This window comes from Chionomys nivalis, chromosome 18 (genome assembly GCF_950005125.1).
Source record: "Chionomys nivalis chromosome 18, mChiNiv1.1, whole genome shotgun sequence".
NCBI classification, from domain to species: domain Eukaryota; kingdom Metazoa; phylum Chordata; class Mammalia; order Rodentia; family Cricetidae; genus Chionomys; species Chionomys nivalis.
Window position 1 is genome coordinate 6,709,646 of NC_080103.1, and position 21,784 is coordinate 6,731,429.

Below are 21,784 nucleotides of genomic sequence, written 5' to 3' on the forward strand. Positions count from 1 at the left end.
CACAGTAGGCTTGGTGGTCCAAACTGATCATGGGTTAAATGCGACAGCAGATGACACTTTAGGAACGGAGGACAAGCATGTCACGTGCTAGCTTGCTTTGTGTTTGTTTGAGTTATAATTTGATATCTACATGAAAAAGCAAGATAATCAAAGTTTTGGTTTGAAATGAGAACAAAACAAAACAAAACATGTATTTTTCTTGTATTCACACCTTGATGGAATCCCTTTCAAAGGCTTGTGTCACAAGCAGTAGAAAGACCTACCTATTCTTTCAACAGCTGTTTGTGCTGCCAAGTCGTTCTGCTTGGAATATGCTAGCATGAGATGGGTACTGTTTACAACAATGCCAAGGTGATGAGAATATTCTCTTCACATAAATATTATTGCCAGTGCTGTGGAGCAGAAATATATTCTTGGAAAAAATGATATGAGATAAAGAAAAGGTTGGCTAAAGCTACTGAAAAAAAAAAAAGGCTAAAGTAGAAAACGGAGCCCCAGGATGTCCTAAAATGAAGGGGGAGATTCTCACACAGGTTCACAGGAAGAGAAGCAAAGGCTCTGCAGCCCATAAGCCTAGTTTCATTCTCTGTGGGGACCTCTTGTGAGACCGCTATGTAATGTCTTTCAGATCCTGAGCCTTCAGCACGATGTCTTACCAACAGCAGCAGTGCAAGCAGCCATGCCAGCCTCCTCCTGTGTGCCCACCTCCAAAGTGCCCCGAGCCTTGTCCTCCTCCAAAGTGCCCTGAGCCATGTCCTCCTCCAAAGTGCCCTGAGCCTTGTCCTCCTCCACAGTCCCCAGAGCCATGCCCCCCTCAGTCATGGCAGCAGAAATGCCCTCCTGTGCAACCTCCTACACCCTGCCAGCCGAAGTGCCCACCCAAGAACAAGTGAGGGCTTCAGGAGTCACCAGGAACAGGGCAAATGAAGAAAATCTGTTTCTTCTACTTCACGAGAACCCCCTCTTCCTTCAAAGCCTGTCATGGATGCAGAAGAATCTTCCCCACTCCTCACCCTCCATGTGCCTCTGATGACCCCTGATAGAAAAGGCGTTACTCTGAGGCTGTTTCCCTGCTCTTCCCAAGGGGCTGCTGAGAATGCCCTTCCTCAACGTTTCAGTGTCATAGATGCTGGGAGGGAGGAGCAACAGCTCTCTACCTACCCTGTGCCCCCTGTTTCACTTCCTGAATAAAGCACCCATTTGCTGATGGTCTAAATAAATACTTCTTCCTTGCAAAAAAATGCTTTTTAAATATTGTATTACTATTTTGAGTTATATACATCCTTTGTTGGAGGAATTTTAAAATTTAATTCCATGTTGTCTGAGTAAAGTCATATTAATGATTAACTCAATATTATTTCAAATTTATGGTCTTGGCTATATTAAAATTTAATTGTTTTGAGGACAGAATTACTTAATCTCTTAAAATGCTATCTTCTTTTGTACAAGATGGAAACCTCTGTCTTCTATCTTTCATCTATTTAATTATCTTCTATTACTAACTTGTATCTTTAGCACACAACAAACCATCACTTATTGTGTAGTCAGTGTCAGACCTCAATGCGTGATACAGACCCAGTGGTTGTTTGTGGACGAGCAGAAGCAGTTCTACATAACTGTCAACATAGCCACTGTGTGGCTTTCTTGTAACTGCAATGTGATTTTAAAACTACAATATTCTTTCCCCCCTGCCCTCCTTAATTGGTTATTCACCCCATTTCCTATGAAATCCTGAAGAAAAATGGCTTTGTGGAACTTATGAAGTCTCCTGCATGAAATGATAGCAACCCTTGAAAAGAGGCTGAGTAGAAGAAAGGGAGAGAAGAGGGAGTCGAGAGGCCAAATTGTCTCCTCCCCAGTTATTCCTCCTACCTGAGATCTCACTGCATTCCATGTCCACGACTTTCCTCGTTTTTCCCGTCTGGAGGTCAGGCTTCACAGAGCAGAATGGTTAAAGGCAGCTGAATCCATGGGGAGTGAGGTGGACTAGGACTTGGTGTGGTCGCTCAAGGAAACACCCATTGGTCAAAGGTCTGAGGTCAATGAATGGTTGATGTTTCATTACAAAGGAATTTGAGCTTCTGGCACTGGCATGAACCAGGCAGAGCTTTAGGCAAAAAACACAGTTTTACAAAGATTTGAAGTTAAATAATTATGTATGTGGTTATAATTAGTAAAACGATCCTTTTCTCAGTACTAATGCCCGTGAATATAGGCATTGGCTATTTAAGTTGAGTTGTAATTTACACATCACATGTGGTTTTCTACCATGGAGGAGTAGCTTGGCATAGCATGGAAAGTTGCTGTATCTTGCTAAAGTATCATCAAATCACAGTTTCCAGGTTTTCTATAGCTTGTGTTGGAGACTGTACCTAAAATGAAGGACATTTCTTGTGGGACGACATGCTTTTCTCAGATATTTGAGTGTTAAGGTTCTATCCCCAAGAACTTTAGAAAGCACCTGTACTTGGAGGTGCTGTCTTCAGAGAGCAGACTAATGTAATCTGATGTCGCATGGGCAGGTCCTCATCCTTCTGGACAGCTGTCCTCCTGAGAAAGGTAAGACACAGAGAGACATGGGACACTCAAGGGAGGGACAAAGAAAAGATGGCCATGTCTGGGCCACACTGCAGAGGAGAGCATCTAAAGCATGCTCTCACATGTGTGTCCTTTCGAGCTGGGAGAAATGAATCCTGGCTCTTTGAGCTGTGCAGTCTGCAGAGCATCTTACTGGAGCTCATTCCAGAGAATCCAGCACAGCTATGGGCAACGGCTGTTCTGAAAAGGGAACTGAAACTCTTCCATCCAAGTCCTCATCTCTAATCTGTCCCACAGGAATATGACTGAATGGATTCTCCCCATTGCTGTGTCAGATGGACAGGGAGGAGCAAGGGGCTCAAGTGAAGCAACACCAGGCTCCCTTGCAGACATGGTGTCCTGCACTGGCGCATGGCTTTTCTTGCAGAGATTTAGAGTGCAGACCTCTCTCTGTGCAGGCCACAGAACACAAGTATGTAGTAAGGAGAGCAGCCTGCATTCCTGTTGCCCAGCTCCCGGCTGCCTGGCTAGCTTATGCCCTGAAATAACAACACACAAACCGTATTCATTTGAACATTGTCTGGCCAATTAGTTTCAGCCTTCTCCAGTTGTTCTCCCTAGAATGCCTTCCATGTCTGCCTCACTCTTAAATTAATAACTTCTTTTTCATTATCCTTGTGTGTGTATGTTTGTGTGCATGTTTAACTGTGTGTATATGTGTATGTTAGTGTGTGTTTGTGTATGAGTGTATATGTGTGATGGGCACACGATTACATATAAATACAACCTGTTAACTCCATTTTTCTTATTATGTTTATGATTTCAAAGCTGACCACCCTGCATTGGACAGCAAACAAGTGAAGAAGGATGCTAAAAAAGAAATCCAACAGTAGCTCAGAATTGAGTATAACAAAAGGTTATTTACTTAGGAGTAGACTCACAGATCACAATCCTCTGCTCGAATGGGGACAGCAGCTGAATCCAGCAGCCTAGAAAGAGGCCAGATGCATGCTTTACATCAGCATATATAGTGTAAGAGGCCACACCCAAGTGGGCAGGTAACTCCCCCTTTTGTTTAAATAAGAAAATTCTAAGCCTAATAAAAAGTTATATACAATAAGGACAAATATCAGGTATAAAAATTAGATTTACAACCAGCATAAACAATATCAAGCAAGAAACATGTAATAAATGTTTTAATAATTATCCTATCCTAATGAGCTTAAGTCTTGCATAATAAATAACTTGGCTAAGTCATGAGAAGAAAATAACTACAACTATCTAGTCTTCAAACCCATTGAAGACCCAAGAAGGGAAATAATATTACTTGAGTAAGCAGGAAGTGCAACTAAGCAACTTCCAAAATGTGCAACAAATGATAGAGCCAACTGGCTACCTGGGCAATCACCCAAAGTCTCATTTGAAATGCTGGAGCAACCAACTTTGGCTAAGGCCTAGAGTAACTGACAGACCATTTTCAGAGGCAGGAAAAATTTTCAAAATCATCTCCCTGTGTTGGCAAGATTTGACAGTCTTTTTTCTTGTATCCCACTTGTCCTGTCCGGACATCATACACTTTGTCAGTGGTCAATGCATGGGCAGTTCTTTGCCTGAAGGCCAGTTTCGCCAAAAAGAAAAACAAGCTCCAAGTGGAGTGTCTTCAGTGCTCAACATTCTGTTGGAAATAGATCAGTGCTGCCAGGAGCAATCATGTCTCATGTCAACAGAACCCTAGGTTATTTAAATGTCATATTCTACAGCTCTTTGAAGTGGTTGAAGACTACCTTATCTATGTAGAATAATCTCTATGTATTTCAAGAACCTGATTAGTCTAACTAAAAGTATGACAAGCATAGATGACTACTGATCTATAATTCTTAATACCTATAAAACTTAAAGACTAAGATTTCATATTAGAATATTATAAGTAAACAACTGTGCAACAAATGAGAACAATGACCTCAAAATGTAAACAATGTATAAGAATCTTGATCAGAGGTAGAAATATATGTTGCAATATGATAAATATATCTTAAAATTGTATCAGTATACAAAATGCCTTAAGCAGAGGTAGAAGCATTCCTGCATACAGTATGACAAAATAACTGCCTAGGTATACAAATATTGTGGACAAAAATAGTAACATATTCAATATAATTTAAGCTTGTATCAATATACAAGAATCTATACCAATATAAATTATTTATAAATAGTAGCTCACAAGTATCGACTCTATTACTCACTATTATTATTAGTGTGAGTAAGCGCACACTAATCTATTATCCCATCCAATTTCCTCTTTTTTAAAATAGAGATCCCTGAGCCTACACCATATTCCCCCCAACCCCTGACCCTATACCAATTATAATAAACCCCTAAATGATGTCCTTAACCCTGAGGACAAACTTTGTTGGGAGAGGGGACATCGTCTTCTAGAATTACTTCCAGCTGTCATGGGAGCAATGTTCTTTCTATGGGATCCTGTGAAAGTAAAATAATGGTTAATTTCCAAGATTTCTGTCTGGTATAATTGCAAATAGTCTCTGAGTATTTGGTGGAGTTTTTCTGAGGTTCCTATTTGGAGTTCTGGTCAGAACTTTGTAAATAAGTGCACCATTTCAGCTATCCAAGTTAGAACCATCTTGAGCAGTTGGCACCCAAAACAGGTCTCATAGTAGTGCTTTCAGTATCATGACGTCATATCAACCAGGTGGAGTTGTTGTTGTGGGCCCCCATCTTCTTCCTGGATACTTCAAAGATTACTGTAGGAAAATTCACTGTTGATTGTAAAAAACCTTAACGTTATTTATATAGACATATACATACATATATATTCAATGAAAGGTACAATAGAGACAAAAATAGGTATGAAGAAAAGTAAATTTTTTTTCTAAATTCTTTCTTCTTTCTGTCCCATACTAGATGGACCTTGACACAAGACAGAAACTCTGAATTTGTTCTTTAACAACATGCTTGGATTTAAAGAAGAACAGAGCCATTGTCTAACCCCAAAACCAGCTCTCTCTCTCTCTCTCTCTCTCTCTCTCTCTCTCTCTCTCTATATATATATATATATATATATATATATATATAAAAATATATATATATATCTCAAATGTATATCTATATCTATCTATCTATCTATCTATCTATCTATCTATCTATCTATATATCAAATGTATATGTTTTTTTATCACCTGTCCTTATAAGTCATATTTATTTTTCTTGATTATCCTTATTGGATAGTTATTTTTCCTTCTGTCAGCATCCAAACATCCAGGATATCTTGACTTTTTTTTCTTTTTTTTATTAAAAATTTCTGCCTCCTCCCCGCCTCCCTTTTCCCTCCCCTCCCCCTACTCCCCATGCCCCACTCCCCTCTCCCTCCTTCTCCAGTCCGAAGAGCAGTCAGAGTTCCCTGCCCTATGGGTAGTCCAAGGTCCTCCCCCCTCCATCCAGGTCTAGGAAGGTGAGCATCCAAACAGGCTAGGCTTTCCCAAAGCCAGTACGTGATATCTTGACTTTTTGAAGATGTGTACTTTCCTGTAAAGACAAGAGCAGGACTCTGCCCCAACCCCATATGCTTTCCTTACCACCTGTATGTTTGTCACCATTGTGGATGAGCTGCCATTTCTCTCTCTCAAGGGATTTCTCTTTTCCAAAGCAAATCTTTATTAATTTTGATGGTATCCATAGTTTTTTTTTCTCCTGTGGAAACAAGAGCAAAACCCCTTCCCCAATGTAGCACATCTCCTGGCTTCCATTGTGAGGTCAACACATTCTTGAAATACACCAGCTGATTCAATTCAGAAGACTTTTCCATTATCCATTATCTCTCTGATGCTGTTGTCTTTTTCTCAAAAGGGTTAAGAAAATTCAAGGTTAATAAAGCATTATGTAACTGATTTCTGGGGGTATTTTCCATCTTTTATAGTGTGATTTGATCTTTCTACAACTGCCTGATCTGTAGGATTGTGTGGTATACCTGTAATATGCTTTATATTATAATAAGTAAAAAACTGTTTCATTTTCTTAGAAACATGTGCTGGACCATTATCTTTTTTTATTTGTGCAGGTATACCCACGATGGTCATAAATTCTAATAAACATGTAATTACTAAATCAGCCTTTTCTGAGTTTAAAGCAGTTGCCCACTGAAAACCTAAATAAGTGTCAATGGTGTGGTGTACATATTTTAATTTTCCAAATTCTGTAAAGTGAAACACATCTATCTGCCAGATTTCATTCTTTTGAGTACCCTTTGGGTTAGTCCCTGCAGTTAGTCCCTACAGAAATAACAAGTAGGACATCTCTTTATGATCTCCTTGGCTTGTTGCTATGTTTTAGAAAACTCTTTCTTTAAACCTTTGCTATTGACATGATGTTTCTTATAAATTTCTGAGGCCTTCAACACACTTCCAATCGGTAATTGATCAATTTCTGTATTACCTTGTGCTAGAGGACCTGGCAGACCCATAAGGGATCAGATGTGTGTTATGTATATGGGACAAAGCCTATTCCTAATTATATCTTGAACCTGTATGAATAATGAAGTAAATTCTATATCATCTGGTATAAATTCAGTGGTTTCAATATGCAAAACAACTCTTTCTGCATATTGTGAGTCAGTATCTATATTAAGAGGTTCTTTAAAATGCCTTCAGGACAGAATTATAAGGTCTTTGTTCCACCTTACTTAATTCTTCTGATTTGCAACCTGCCTTTCCTATTTTATTTGCATCAGTATAGAATGTATGGGCTCCAGCTATTGTTGTATCCTATACACTGCAGGGAAGGATCCAAGTAGTTCTCTTTATTATTTTTTTGATTTTTATTGAACTCTACAGTTTTCTCTGCTACCCTCCCTACCTCTCCCCTCCCCTTTAACCCTCTCCCATGGTCCCCATAAAGTTAATTCTATCACCTTTGGGATAATTGCTGTTAATCTATTCTAAAAATTAGCATAAGCTCTTAGCCAGGGTTCATTGTCTTCCCATTTTTTTTTTAATTTCACAGAAGTAAAAGGCACTATAATCTCTGCTCGGTCTATACCTGCTAGTTGACATAGTCTCAATTTTCCTTCTATAATTAATTCAGAGACTTTTTCCACATATGTTTTTAATTTTTTACTTGGTTTATGTGGTAAAAATATCCATTCTAAGATAATGTCTTCCCTTTGCATTAAAATTCTTGTGGGGGAAATTCTGAAAGGTAATATGACTAGAATATAATTAAGATTTGAATTCACCTTATCCATATGTACCTCCTGTAATTTTTCTTCAACAACAATCAATTCCTTTTCTGTTTCAGCTGTTAATTCTCTGGGACTATTTAAGCCTGTCACCATCTAAGGTTTTGTTTCAATGAACTCTTAGGTCAGGTGTTATCCCAACAGCTGGTTGTAGACTAGAAGAAATGTCTCCTAACAATCTTTGAAAGTCATTCAGAGTCTGCAATTGGTCTTTCCTAATTTGTACCTTTTGTATTCTAATTTTCCGTAAACCTATTTTATAACCTAGGTAATTGACAGAATCTCCTCTCCAATTTTTTTCAGGAGCAATTTGTAATCCCCATTTTGGCAAAATTTTCTTTACTTCTTCAAACATTTTTTTCTAAAGTATCTGTGTTTGAATCAGATAGCAAAATGTCATCCATGCTATGATAAAGTATAGATTTAGAAATTTTTTTTACATATTATTTCCAATTATTGACTTACAAAGTATTGGCATTGGGTTGTCCTATTGAGCATTCCCTGTGGAAGGATAGTCCACTGGTATCTCCTAGTAGGTTGAGAATTATTATAAGTAGGCATTGAGAAGACAAAATTTTCTCTGTCCTTTTCTTGTAAAGGTATAGTGAAGAAACAATCTTCCAAATCAATAACTATAAGAGGCCATACTTTTGGTATTAAAAAAGGCAGAGGAATTCCAGAGTACAGAGGGGTCATAGTTTGAATTATTTTATTGACAGCTCTTATATCTGTCACCATTCTCCACTTACCAGATTAAATTTTACCAACAAATACAGGACAAATCCAAGGACTGGTTGATTCTTCAATATGGTGAGCATATAGTTGCTCCTGTATCAGCTGTTATAAAGCCTGTAGTTTATCTTCTGTTGATGGCCACTGTTCAACCCATATTGGTTTCTCAGTTATCCATTTTAAAGGTAGGCCTGTTGGTACCTCTAATGTTTGCTAGTTGCTTTGTGTTTTTGTACAGCCTGAATGTCTGGTGACCTTTGTGTATAGTACCTTATAATATCCTTCCCAGAACTGTGAGTTTCTGGGACTGCAGGAATGTTAATCTGGGTATTCCATTGCTGCAATAGGTCATAACCTTATACATTTACTGCAATATTAATGGCCCCAGTTTTCCTCTCTGTGTTTCTGGCCCTATGCATTTAACCCAACTTGGGCTTTGTTTCACTTGAGATAGGGTTCCCATTCCTAGGAACCGAACATCTGCCTCTTGAAGAGGCCAATTTGGATGCCAAGATTCTGGAGTAATAATACCCGTGTCAATCAGACCCACAATTACAATGCCATTTATATATACTTTTAGTTTTGGTCTTTGATCATTTATAGAAGTCTGTCAGAATATATGTGCTGTGATCCAGCTGCCCTCAGTCCCCCTGACCAACAGGGGAACTTCCTTGTGGTCTGTAATTGACAAGGATGTTTGTATTCTTTCTGGCCTGTGGGTTTCCACAGAAGGAGTAGAGGTATAAAAGGTTGCTGGGCAAAATAAATGTTGCTGTTCTTCCACCTGAAATGAAGCCTACATGTCTCAATCCCGGCACCTCCCACTGGTCTTGGCTATCCAGGCTGCGCTGGCTGCAGCATATATGTTTCTTATTTCCTATTGGAATTTTTTATTTATCCTCCTTGTTTATTCCATCATCTAAAAAGGTATGTTTTTTTACAGAAAGATCTAGATATTTTAATTTTCTTGGTAAGACATGTCTTCCACAGTGACTTGGAATGACTAGACCATTTTTGACTTGGGGGCCTGCTAGGGGCCTCCCAATGAGTTTCCTGATGGTATCAGGTTGCTTTGTCTGTCTTCTGTTGATCTGCATTCATTGGTTCAATGTTTGCCTTTGCCACACCTTCTACATATACCTTGTCATTCCCAGAGGAGATATGATTCCTAGGAGTTCCTTGTCTACAATCCCTTCTCAGATGTCCTATTTTACCACAATTAAAACATTTCTCATATTGCTATCTCCTCATATCTTTGGAAATTGCTTCTCCTACCCACAATTCAGCATTATAGTCAAATGTCTCAATGTTCATTGTATGCTGGATCCATTCATCCATTGGTGCTGATCTAACCTTAAAAGGCCCAAGTATCTTTTTGCATTCTACGTTGGAATTTTCAAAAGCCAGAGATTCAACCAATACTTGTTTAGCATCTGAGTCTCTTACTCCTATTTGTACAGCCTTTGTTAGTCTTTGTAAAAAGTCACTAAAGGGTTCTCTTTGACCCTGTTTAGCTCTGGTGTATGATTCACTTCATTTTCCTAGTTCTTAAATCCTGTCCCAAGCATTTAAGGCTGCTTTGTGGCATAGGGACAAGATTTATTCATTGTAAAGATCTTGAGCCTGTGGGTCAGCATAAGTGCCCTCACCAAGAATTTGATCTTTGGAAGTCTCAAGCCCTTTTGATTTTTCCTATTGTTCTAAAATTTTAACATCTTCTCTGAAATAGCCTTAAACATCAGTTGAGGCTTGTCATCCAGGACTGCTCAAACTAACTGAACCCAGTCATTTGGTGTTGCCTTAATGCTAGAAGCCAATGTCTTTATCATCTTCCTACAAAATGCGGAATTCAAGCCATAAGTTATGACAGATTTCTTAATTTCTTTTAGATCATTCATTCCTTGGATTCTTTTGGGCCTTTAGAACTTGATGCTTTGTTGGAGTAGATTATAGGGTAGGAAGCTGTAGCCCTGGGTAAGTCATCTCTGACAGCTTCTGGTAATGTTGAATCTTGTCCTTGTAGCTTCTTTTCCTGTTCATTGGCTCTAATTTCCTAAATAATTTCAAATCTTTTTATTACTGTCTTTTGTAAAGCCTAAATCTCCTAGCCTGTATGTATTTCTAGTGATTTCATTGAGGTTCCTAGCCTCTGGTCCTCATTCTGCACATGTGATTCTAAGGTCTGAAGTTTTTACTTTAAAGACAACACCTCATCTGTGGAAATTATTTGGATGGTGTGCAGATTGCCATCCTGGAGAGATCTATCTGTTAACCAATCATAACTTTTTAACAAATTTTATTGTCAAATTCAACAATATGAATTCTTTCAGATTATTTCTCAGTATCTTTTGATATGGATTCAGGTTTGTCTGTCAAATTAATGTTACCCTTTTCAATTGTGTTAATTTTTTTCAGATAACTTTTGATTTTTCATGGTATTAATCCTGACAGCCAGCTGTTCATTAGTCTGTAAAGACTGTATCATTCCTAAAAGTACCTCATTCTTGGCTCTGTTATCAAACCATTTTCTTTTCTTTTTTTCTTTTTCTTTTATTTTTATGGATTTCTCCTTGATTGTGTGCTGATCAGGTTGCTATGGAAATCGTATTTCCTGCCTTTTTTGTTTTTTTTATTTAATTATTAAAGATTTCTGCCTCCTCCCCACTATCGCTTCCCATTTCCCTCCCCCTCCCCCAACAAAGTCCCCCTCCCTCATCAGCCTGAAGAGCAGTCAGGGTTCCCTGCCCTGTGGGAAGTCCAAGGACCTCCCACCTCCTTCCAGGTATAGTAGGGTGAGCATCCAAACTGCCTAGGCTCCCACAAAGCCAGTACGTGCAGTAGGATCAAAACCCAGTGCCATTGTTCTTGACTTCTCAGCAGTCCTCACTGTCTATTATGTTCAGTGAGTCTGGTTTTATCCCATGCTTTTTCAGACCCAGTCCAGCTGGCCTTGGTGAGTTCCCAATAGATCATCCCCATTGTCTCAGCATGTGGGTGTACCCCTCGCGGTCCTGAATTCCTTGCTCGTGCTCTCTCTCCTTCTGCTCCTGATTTGGACCTTGGGATTTCAGTCCATTGCTCCAATGTGGGTCTCTGTCTCTGTCTCCTTTCATCGCCCAATGAAGGTTAATATCCAGGAGGATGACTATATGTTTTTCTTTGGGTTCACCTTCTTATTTAGCTTCTCTAGGATCACGAATTATAGTCTCAATGTCCTTTATTTATGGCTAGAAACCAATTATGAGTGAGTACATCCCCTGTTCCTCTTTTTGGGTCTGGCTTACCTCACTCAGGATTGTGTTTTCTATTTCCGTCCATTTGCATGCAAAATTCAAGAAGTCATTGTTTTTTTACTGTTGAGTAGTACTCTAATATGTATATATTCCATACTTTCTTCATCCATTCTTCCATTGAAGGGCATCTAGGTTGTTTCCAGATTCTGGCTATTACAAACAATGCTGCTATGAACATAGTTGAGTATATACTTTTGTTGTATGATAGGGCATCTCTTGGGTATATTCCCAAGAGTGGTATTGCTGGGTCCAGGGGTAGGTTGATCCCAAATTTCCTGATAAACCGCCATACTGCTTTCCAAAGTGGTTGCACAAGTTTGCATTCCCACCAGCAATGGATGAGTGTACCCCTTACTCCACAACCTCTCCAGCAAAGGCTATCATTGGTGTTTTTGATTTTAGCCATTCTGACAGATGTAAGATGGTATCTTAAAGTTGTTTTGGTTTGCATTTCCCTGATCACTAAGGAAGTTGAGCATGACCTTAAGTGTCTTTTGGCCATTTGAACTTCTTCTGTTGAGAATTCTCTGTTCAGCTCAGTGCCCCATTTTATAATTGGGTTGATTAGTTTTTTACAGTCTAGTTTCTTGAGTTCTTTATATATTTTGGAGATCAGACCTTTGTCAGTTGCGGGGTTGGTGAAGATCTTCTCCCAGTCAGTGGGTTGCCTTTTTGTCTTAGTGATAGTGTCCTTTGCTTTACAGAAACTTCTCAGTTTCAGGAGGTCCCATTTATTCAATGTTGCCCTTAATGTCTGTGCTGCTGGGGTTATACGTAGGAAGTGGTTTCCTGTGCCCATGTGTTGTAGAGTACTTCCCACTTTCTCTTCTATCAGGTTCAGTGTGTTCGGACTGATATTGAGGTCTTTAATCCATTTGGACTTGAGTTTTGTGCATGGTGATAGATATGGATCTATTTTGATTCTTCTACAGATTGACATTCAGTTATGCCAGTACAATTTGTTGAAGATGCTCTCTTTTTTTCCATTCAAACCATTTTCTTAGGGATAAAATATGAAGAAAAAACCGAGTCTTAATATCCAATAAATGGATGTATCACAATAACCGTATAAACCTTGCAGAATACAATCCATAAGTATTAGCAAAATAAGTACTAAAACTTTCAATGGTAATGTTGTCTGAAATTAAATATATTTCAAGTTTATTGATTTTTTAATTAATAAAATATTTACCCGGCATGAGGTCCTATAAATTGTTTTTTTTATTTCTTTTTCTTAAAGATTTATTTATTTATTATGTATACAGCATCAGTCTGGGTATTTGCCTACAGGCCAGAAGAGGGAGCCAGATCTCATTATAGATGGTTGTAAGCCATCATGTGGTTGCTGGGAATTGAACTCAGGACCTCTGGAAGAGCAGCTTGTACCCTTAACCACTGAGCCATCTCTCCAGCCCGCCTTATAAGCTGTTTTAAGTATAGTAATCTTTAGTGTTCGTCCTGAGTCTCTTTGGTTTTCTCACCTTGGTGCTGATTAAATACTGAGAAATATGCTTTGCTTGACAGAGTAAAAACAATTAAATCAATTCTGTACATGGAGCAAAAAGCCCAGAACTCATGGGCAGGGTGCACAAACTGGAAGCTATACAAGTTGCCATGCGGCAGGGAAACACGGAAGCAAACGCACTAGTGGGGGCGGGGATAAACCCGCTTTTGGGAAATTTCCAAGTCCCTGCATCAAGTCCCTGCATGCAGCTAGCAGCTCTGCTGTGGTGGAGGTCCTTCAAAAAAGCCACTTAGGTAAAAGCAAGCTAAGCGGGTGGGGGTGGGAGACTTTCTGGGCTGTGGACCTAGGCCTTTAAGCTGGTCCACCCGGTAGGTGGGGAGTCCAGATCTGCGTGGGCACTAGATGAAGAAAGACACTAAAAAAGAAATCCCACACTAGCTCAAAATTGAGTATAATAAAAGGTTATTAAAAAAATAAAAGGTTATTTACTTAGGAATAGACTCACAGATCACAATCCTCTGCTCGAATGGGGAACAACAGCCGAATCCAGCAGCCTGGAAAGAGGCCGGATGTGTGGTTTACATCAGCATATATAGTATAAGAGGCCACGCTCAAGTGGGCGGGTAACTTAAAGACGACTGGTGGTAGGAATTTCTACAGCAAATAAGAGGGCTCACCCTGGGAGAGGCTAATTTTCCTCCATCCAAAAGTCATTAGTTGGCCAAAGGTCTTTGTCTCAGATGGAATCCCAAGAACATTCGCCCTTTCTCCTTAATATGTCCACTGATAGACTGTTGTTCAATCCTGTTTGTGTAGTCGTTTCCAGGAGAGAATGTTTTACTGCAGACTTCCTGGAATATTTCATCCCCCTTTTAAGTGATGGTTCCTGAGCTATAGATGCAGGAATAATGCTGAATCCATTGGTGTTCGGTTCCCCATAATCTACAGGTCTCTGTGTTGTGACCAATTGTGGTTTTCTGTTTAGAAGCTTCTTTGATGATGGGTGGTAGACGCTTATCTGTGTATGAAATCTAGTACATAGTTAAGATATATGCTTTTGTTTTTTAGCAAGGTGACGGTGGTAAAATTATTTTAGGTAGATTGTTTTCTTTAGTAAAATTATATTAGTAGCTCTGGAAGCTGGCTAGGTATCCAGTTACCAGTCATAAATTCCTTCTTGTTGGGTGAGAACTGAATCTATTTAGACAGTTGTTGTGTGCTACAGACATGTGAGTGCCACTGACTGCATATGTGCTGGTGATTTTTGTGAATCACACACAGGTAGTGCAGGTGTGTAGGACTTGAATTAGCAGCCTACATAGTATTCCCTGGAACCATGAAAGCAAGACAGTAGGAAAGAGGATTCAGGTGGAAACACTAGAGACATGAGAGTGTTGTGTCCTTAGTTGTCACACACCACACACACACACAAACACATGCACGCCACACTACACATGCACTCATGCATGCACACATGCATGTGCATACACATACAATCTGTATATATATATATATATATATATACTGTATGCAGTACAAACTAATATGATTGCTTGAGGGTTTACAAAACTCCTAGGTGTTGTTTGTCCCTTGCTTTTCCTTCTCTTTCTATGTTGATCTCATTCTCTCTTCCCGGGTCTGATACTTCTCTATTGTTCCATTGATTACGCGTATCTGTATCTGTCTCTGAGTGGTTTCAGGCATGCAAGGGAAGTTCCTATGGGTGCCAGAAGAGGGCTCCAGATCCCTGTGATGGAGACAGGGAAGTTGCCATCTGGTTGATGTGCGTGCTGGGAGGTGACCCTGGGTGTCCTACATGAGCAGTAAAAGCGTTTGACCACTGAGTCATTTCTCCAACCACTTGAGGATTTTTGTTGTTGTTCCTCTTGTTTTTGCTGTTATCTGTGTATTTTAGATATCAGTCCCTTGATATGTGTAGAAGGCATATCTAGCAATAACCATCTCATATGTTATTGTAGGTTTGATTCTAGGAACTTAAAGTTTTATCCCCTGCTTTGATCTTTAATTGTTTAAAAGTATATTGTTCAATCCCCATATGTCTGTATAATTTTAAAGTTTTCCTCTTCTGTTGGTTTCTTTTTTTTCCATTATGGAATGAAAAAACACAGAAAACATTAACTTTTATGCTTGTTAAATTATGTTCTGTGTCCTAAAGTATGATATATCTTAGGGAAATTATATGGGTTCCTGGTAAGACCATGCATTTTGAAGTCGGTGTATAGCTTATTCTGTAGATGTTTATTACATAAATGAGATCTGTTGAATTCTGAAGTTTTTATTGTTGCTCCTTTTGTGTTTTAGTCTGGACATTTATCTATGGGTGACAGTGGATATTACAAGAGACTTATTCTTGTACATGGTTGAACCTCTTTCTTCATATCTATCAAGGTTTATTTAATGAAATCTTGTGAACCACCACTCAGAACATACATTTGCAGCTGTGACTTTTCAGTGGGTTGTTTTGTAGTAGGAGCTGAGGGCTGTGTTCCTGCCGCCCCAGCTCCTGGTCGCCTGGCTAGCTTATGCCCCAAAATAACAACACACAAACTGTATTCTTTTAAACACTGCTTGGCCCATTATATCTAGCCTCTTCTCGGCTAACTCTCGCACCTGGACTAGCCCATTTCTAATAATGTGTGTAGCATCCCAAGGTGCGCTTACCGGGAAGATTCTAGCCTACGTCCATCCTGGGTCGGAGCTTCATCGCATCTGCCCCAGAGAGCAGAGCTATCGAGTCTGAGCTCACTTCCTCTTCCTCCCAGCATTCTGTTCTGTTTACTCCACCCACCTATGTTCTAACCTATGAAGGCCAAGCAGTTTCTTTATTTTTTAACCAATGACCTTCCTCCATCATTGTTTCCTTTAGTTACTAGCACTGACTCCTTAGATCCTCTGTGTTTCTGTTGCAGATGTTGGTCACCTACCCCAGGACGCCTTCTGATTCCACTTGTTTGGAGTATCGTTTTTTTTCACTCTTTCACTTCTGTGTGTTTATAACATTGTGTTTAAAGGTCTTTTTAAAAATATCAAAACAGACATCTGAAACCTTTTAATTGAAGAAATCCTTTCAATTTATGAGTATAATTTTATATTGTATATAATGAGGAGTACCATGATGCATGCAAACATTACTGAACATTCAAACCAAGGTCATTACATTTCTCACCATAAAATAGTTTCAATATTTTATGGTGAGAATACTTAAAATTTGTCTTGTAAAGTTTTTAAAATGTAAAATGCATCACAGAACTTACTTCTGCATCCAAATATAGCTTAGTACTCTCTCAGAAGACTTTCCATATCTATCTCTTACCCACTATAATCCCATGGAAACCAACATTTTTATATGCATCCTTGTGATGTCAACTTCCTACTAACAAAATATGAGTGAAATTGCACAGGATTTGTTTTTTCTTTCTGACTACGGAAGTTAAATTTTTGTTCTGGTGGGTTTTTTTTATTAAAAACTAAACAGTTACATTTTTAAATGGCCAAAGAGCTGTACACAATGTATATTAGTGTTTAAGTTAGTCAACTATTGATAGACATTTACATGGAGAGTATTTAGGACAGAAACTAGAAAACAAAACTAAATTTTGTGAGCCAGCACTCAGTACATATACTTGCAGCTGTGTATGTATCCTATCCTTTAAGAATATACTGAAAAATGAAATTGTTATCACGCTGAAATATATTTTGTTACATTTTGAATGTTTTGATGGTGTTGTTGTGTGGCTTTGTTATCAGGGTAATTGCCACCTTGTAAAAAGAATTTGGCAATGTTCCTCCTGTTTCTATTGTATGGAATAGTTTGAGGAGTATTGATATTAGTTCTTTGAAAGTCTTGTAGAATTGTGCACTGAAACCATCAGGTCCTAGTCTTTCTTGGTTGGGAGACTTTTGATGACTGCTTCTATTTCCTTAGCGGTTATAGATCTATTTATTTGTTTATCTGGTCTTGATTTAAATTTGGCAAGTGATGTTTATCCAGAAAATTGTCCATTTCTTTTAAGTTTTCCAATTTTGTAAAGTAAAGGCTTTTGAAGTATGACCTGATGATTCTCTGGATTTCCTCCATGTCTGTTGTGTCTCCCTTTCATTTCTGGTTTTGTTAATTTGGATATTCTCTCTCTGCCTTTTGGTTAGTGTTTAATAAGGATTTTTCTGTTTTATTGATTTTCTCAAAGAACCAACTCTTTGTCTCCTTTGTTTCTATTTTATTGATTTCAGCTCTCAATTTGATTATTTTATCCCTTCTAGTCCTCATTGGAGAGTTTGTTTCTTTTTGTTCTAGAGGTTTTAGGCATTCTGTTTACTCACAAGTGTGGGATTTTTTCCAGTTTCTTTATGTAGGCATTTAGTGCTATGAACTTTCCTCTTTACACTGCTTTCATTGGGTTCCATAAGTTTGGGTATGTTGTGTGGTCATTTTCATTGAATCTTAGGAAGTTTTTATTTTCTTCCTTAATCCATTGGTGATTCAGATAAGCATTATTCAATTTCAATGTGTTTGTTGGCTTCCTGAAATTAGTGTTGCTATTGAATTCTAATTTTAAGCCATGGTGATCTGATAAGACACATGGGCTTATTCTAATATTTTGTATCTGTTGAGGTTTGCTTTGTTACTGAGTATGCGGTCAGTTTTTGAGAAGGTTCCATGGGAGTGCTGAGAAGTATGTATATTCTTTTATGTTTGGATGGAATGTTCTATAGAAGTCTGTTAAGTCCATTTGAATCTTAATATCTGTTAGTTCCCTTATTTCTCTGTTAAGTTTCTGTCTTGCAGATTTGTCCAGTGAGAGTGGGGTGTTGAAGTATCCCACTCTTAGTGTGTGGGGCTTAATGTGTGATTTAAGCTTTAGTAATGTTTCTTTTACACATGAGTGTGCCCTTGTATTAGGGGCATAGGTGTTCAGCATTGAGATTTTCTCTTGATGCCTTTTTCTTTCTGACAAATATGAAATGTTCTTCTTTGTCTCTTTTCATTGATCTTAGTTTGAAGTCTATTTTGTAATAGATAGCTACCTCAGCTTGTTTCTTTGGTCCATTTGATTGAAGAAATTTTCCCAACTCTTTAATCCGATGTGATGTCTGTCTTTAAGATTGAGGTGTGTTTCTTGTAAGCAGTAGAATGATGGATTCTGTTTTTGTATCTAATTTCTAAGCCTGTATCTTTTTATAGGAGAGTTGAGTCCCTTATATTAAGGGATAATAATGACCAGTGATTGCTAGTTTCTGTCATCTTAGTTTTCATTCTAGGTGATGTTCTTGTGTTTGGAGTTTGTAGCTGTGAGATTATCTATTGTCTGTATTTTTGTGGGTGTGGCTGACTTCTGTGGGTTGGAGTTTTCCTTTAAATACTTTGCGTAGGCTGGATTTGTGGTTAGGTATTGTTTAAATCTGGTTCTGTCATGAAAGGTCTTGTTTTCTCTGTCTATGGCAATTGAAAGTTCTGCTGGGTATATTATCAGTGGTCTCTTAAGTCTGCATAACTCTTGATTAGGATTTTCTGGCTTTCACTCTTTCCACTGAGATAATAGACATAATTCTAATAGGTGTGCCTTTATATGTTTTTGGCCTTTTCCTTTGCAGTTCTTAATATTGTTTCTTTATTCTGTATATTTTGTGTTATGATTCTTATGTGGTGAGGGGACATTTTTTTGGCTCTAGTTTGTTTTGTGTTATGTAAGCTTCCTGTACCTTAATAGGCATATTTTTTTTGGTTGAGAAGAAAACAAAGAGTCTGTTTTTTTTTTAAAAAAGGATTTTTTTGAAACTAAAAACTAAAAAGCATGTTTTTAGAAAATGAAAGACGAATGGCTGAGAAACACTTAAAAGTGTTCTACATCCTCAGGCATCAGGGAAATAAAAAATAATATTTAGAGATTTTGTCTTACTTCAGTCAGAATGACCAAGATCATTAAAAGAAATGATATTCCAGGCTAGTAAAGATGAAGGGTTGCAAATGTTCTTTATGCTGAACGAAAACTGGTTCAGCTTCTGTCAAAATCAATGGAGAGAATCCTGGACATTTTACCTTATTTTGTAAGTAGCAAGGCACGGAAGAATAGTGGCACCAGTTCTACCATATAAACACCCCAGATCACTGTGGCGGCCAAGAAAAACATGAGCCTATTCCTACCTTGTAGGATGATCACAGAGTTTCCCTGAGATCATTCTTAAGTGTGATATGCAAACTTGGAGAGCAGTGAGTCTCCTACTGACCTGGCCCTATGGGCTGTGTCCTAACATTTATGAGCCATCCACTGGTGGTGAGACTCTTGACTCCTGTCCTCAGGTGTAGAACTGATGACTCTTCCCCTTCAGGGACATGGACAATGGCATTCTCAGCCAAATCCTTCCTTACTCTCAGAAGCACTGTCAGTCACAGGAAGCTGACATGTCCACCCAGGTGGATTCAGTGCCCGTGTGCTTCCCAGAGCACAGCTGGGACTCGTTAATGCCTTTGCTTCATGTTCCTCATTCTATTCTTTCTCCTCCAACTACAACTCAGCTTTCCAGGATCGAAGAGAATACTGAACTCCTTTGGTCTTCTTTTTAGGAAGTTCTAGAATCATGAATTTATCTAGCTTTTGTTTTATAATCTGGTCAAATTCCTGGAACATCACAAGGGATAACAATGTCAGAGGTTACTGTCATCACTGAGACAACTTAAACTTCACCATGCCTTCTTGAAGATAATGTTTTCTACAAGTACAAGTATTCTGTCCTTTGGAAGAAAGATGTTTTCTTACAGAAAATATGAAGAAAAATGTTGCTTTTCTAGGCTAATGGAACAAATATTTAGGAAATTCAGGAAGTCTGGAGGAAGAATAGGGATTGAGGAAGAGTTGTGATATTTCATAAATTTAAGTTTCTTTCTTTGTGGGGAATCACCTCTTGTGACAAATGTTACATAGTGTCTTTCAAATCCTGAGATTTCAGCATGATGTCTTACCAACAGCAGACAGGAGGGCCCACTGAGTCACAGGGCTCTACAGCCATGGTGTCCAGGAACAGGATATTTCATATTTTGTAGAATCCCAGTCAAGACAGTCATACATGGATTTGCATTTTGGTTGGGAAATTCTTGGACCTGCCCTCAATCACAGCTCTACTCCCTCTGGGCGGGGCAGCCAGTCCTATAAAGAGGGCCTTGACTGTGTGACTGCAGACTCCTGGACTCTGAGTTTGGAGAACCTGGTGAGTGTTTCTTGGGTTGGTCTGTCTTTATGGTCTGCTTATGTGCTCCAGTCAGTTTTGAGGGACCAAGTGTGATGAGTCCAGTTGTGTTCCTGGGATGAACAGCGACAACTGGTCCACTGTGAAAGGTGGCTTTTCCTTTTATTTGCTCAGTGGTTGAACAGAGTATTTTTTCTCTTTCATGTGCATCTTTTGGTGTGCTTTTCAGAGCCCTATACCTTAGCAGGAATCAGAACCTGAGACTTTCCTGAGCTGTCCTTTATTTTGCAACTTCAGACAATGTGCTGGGATGTCACAAGTGACAAGAGAGACAGGGATGTGTTCTCAAACTGCTCAGGGTTCCAGAACTTGAGGCTGTCTGTCTCAAATGAATTTCTGGGTGAAAGGAGCCTTGATTATTTTGCTAAAATAAAGTATTTATTTCCTGGAATAAGTCATGAAACAAAGGTTACTTCCCAAAGCTAGTGCCATGGATTTCTATAAGCCAAGGAAAAGCCAGGCTGTCCTAAAACGGTAGTTGGGGAATAGACGCATTTGTGGGCAGAGAAGTGGATGTGATGTCCCATGTCTCTGTTTCTCCTCTCTTTGTGGATCGTCTCCTAACACGGTCATGCAATGTTTTTCAGATCCTGAGCCTTCAGCACGATGTCTTACCAAGAGCAGCAGTGCAAGCAGCCCTGCCAGCCTCCTCCTGTGTGCCCACCCACAAAGTGTCCTGAGCCTTGTCCTCCTCCAAAGTGCCCAGAGCCTTGTCCTCCCCCAAAGTGCCCTGAGCCTTGTCCTCCCCCAAAGTGCCCTGAGCCTTGTCCTCCCCCAAAGTGCCCTGAGTCTTGTCCTCCTCCAAAGTGCCCTGAGCCATGCCCTTCTCAACCATGCCAGCAGAAATGCCCTCCTGTGCAACCTCCTTCACCCTGCCAGCAGAAGTGCCCACCCAAGAGCAAGTGAGTGCTTCAGCAGTCACCAGGATCAAGAGAAGAGGAGAAAATCTGTCTCCCATTCTTCCATAGAAACACTTCTGTCTTTGCTTCAAAACCTGCCATTGATGCAGAAGAATCCTTTCCAACCTTCACACTCCATGTGTCCGTGATGACCCCTGATAGGGAGGGCATTCTCCTGGGATTGTTCTTCTTCTGATGTCAAGGGGCGGCTGAGAATGACCCTTCCACACCAACTCAGTGTCCCAGATGCTCAGTGATGAGCAGCATCTTCCCACCCTGTGCACTCAGAGGATGTTTCCAAAACTCCCAGTGTCCTTGTTTGTGCTGTTGTCACCGTGGCTTC

At 39.3% G+C, this 21,784-nt stretch overlaps 2 protein-coding genes across 2 annotated transcripts; both read left to right on the forward strand.

Moving 5' to 3' along the window:
* The first annotated feature begins 647 nt into the window (after nt 1-647).
* LOC130889298 (small proline-rich protein 2I-like) lies at nt 648-893 on the forward strand. Its single transcript, XM_057792914.1, has one exon. It carries the CDS (start codon nt 648-650, stop codon nt 891-893), a length of 246 nt encoding a protein of 81 aa, XP_057648897.1.
* A 20,255-nt stretch (nt 894-21,148) lies between these two features.
* LOC130889296 (small proline-rich protein 2G-like) lies at nt 21,149-21,448 on the forward strand. The gene is made up of 2 exons (XM_057792912.1): nt 21,149-21,196; nt 21,278-21,448. Exons 1-2 carry the CDS (start codon nt 21,149-21,151, stop codon nt 21,446-21,448), a joined length of 219 nt encoding a protein of 72 aa, XP_057648895.1.
* Nucleotides 21,449-21,784: the final 336 nt, after the last annotated feature.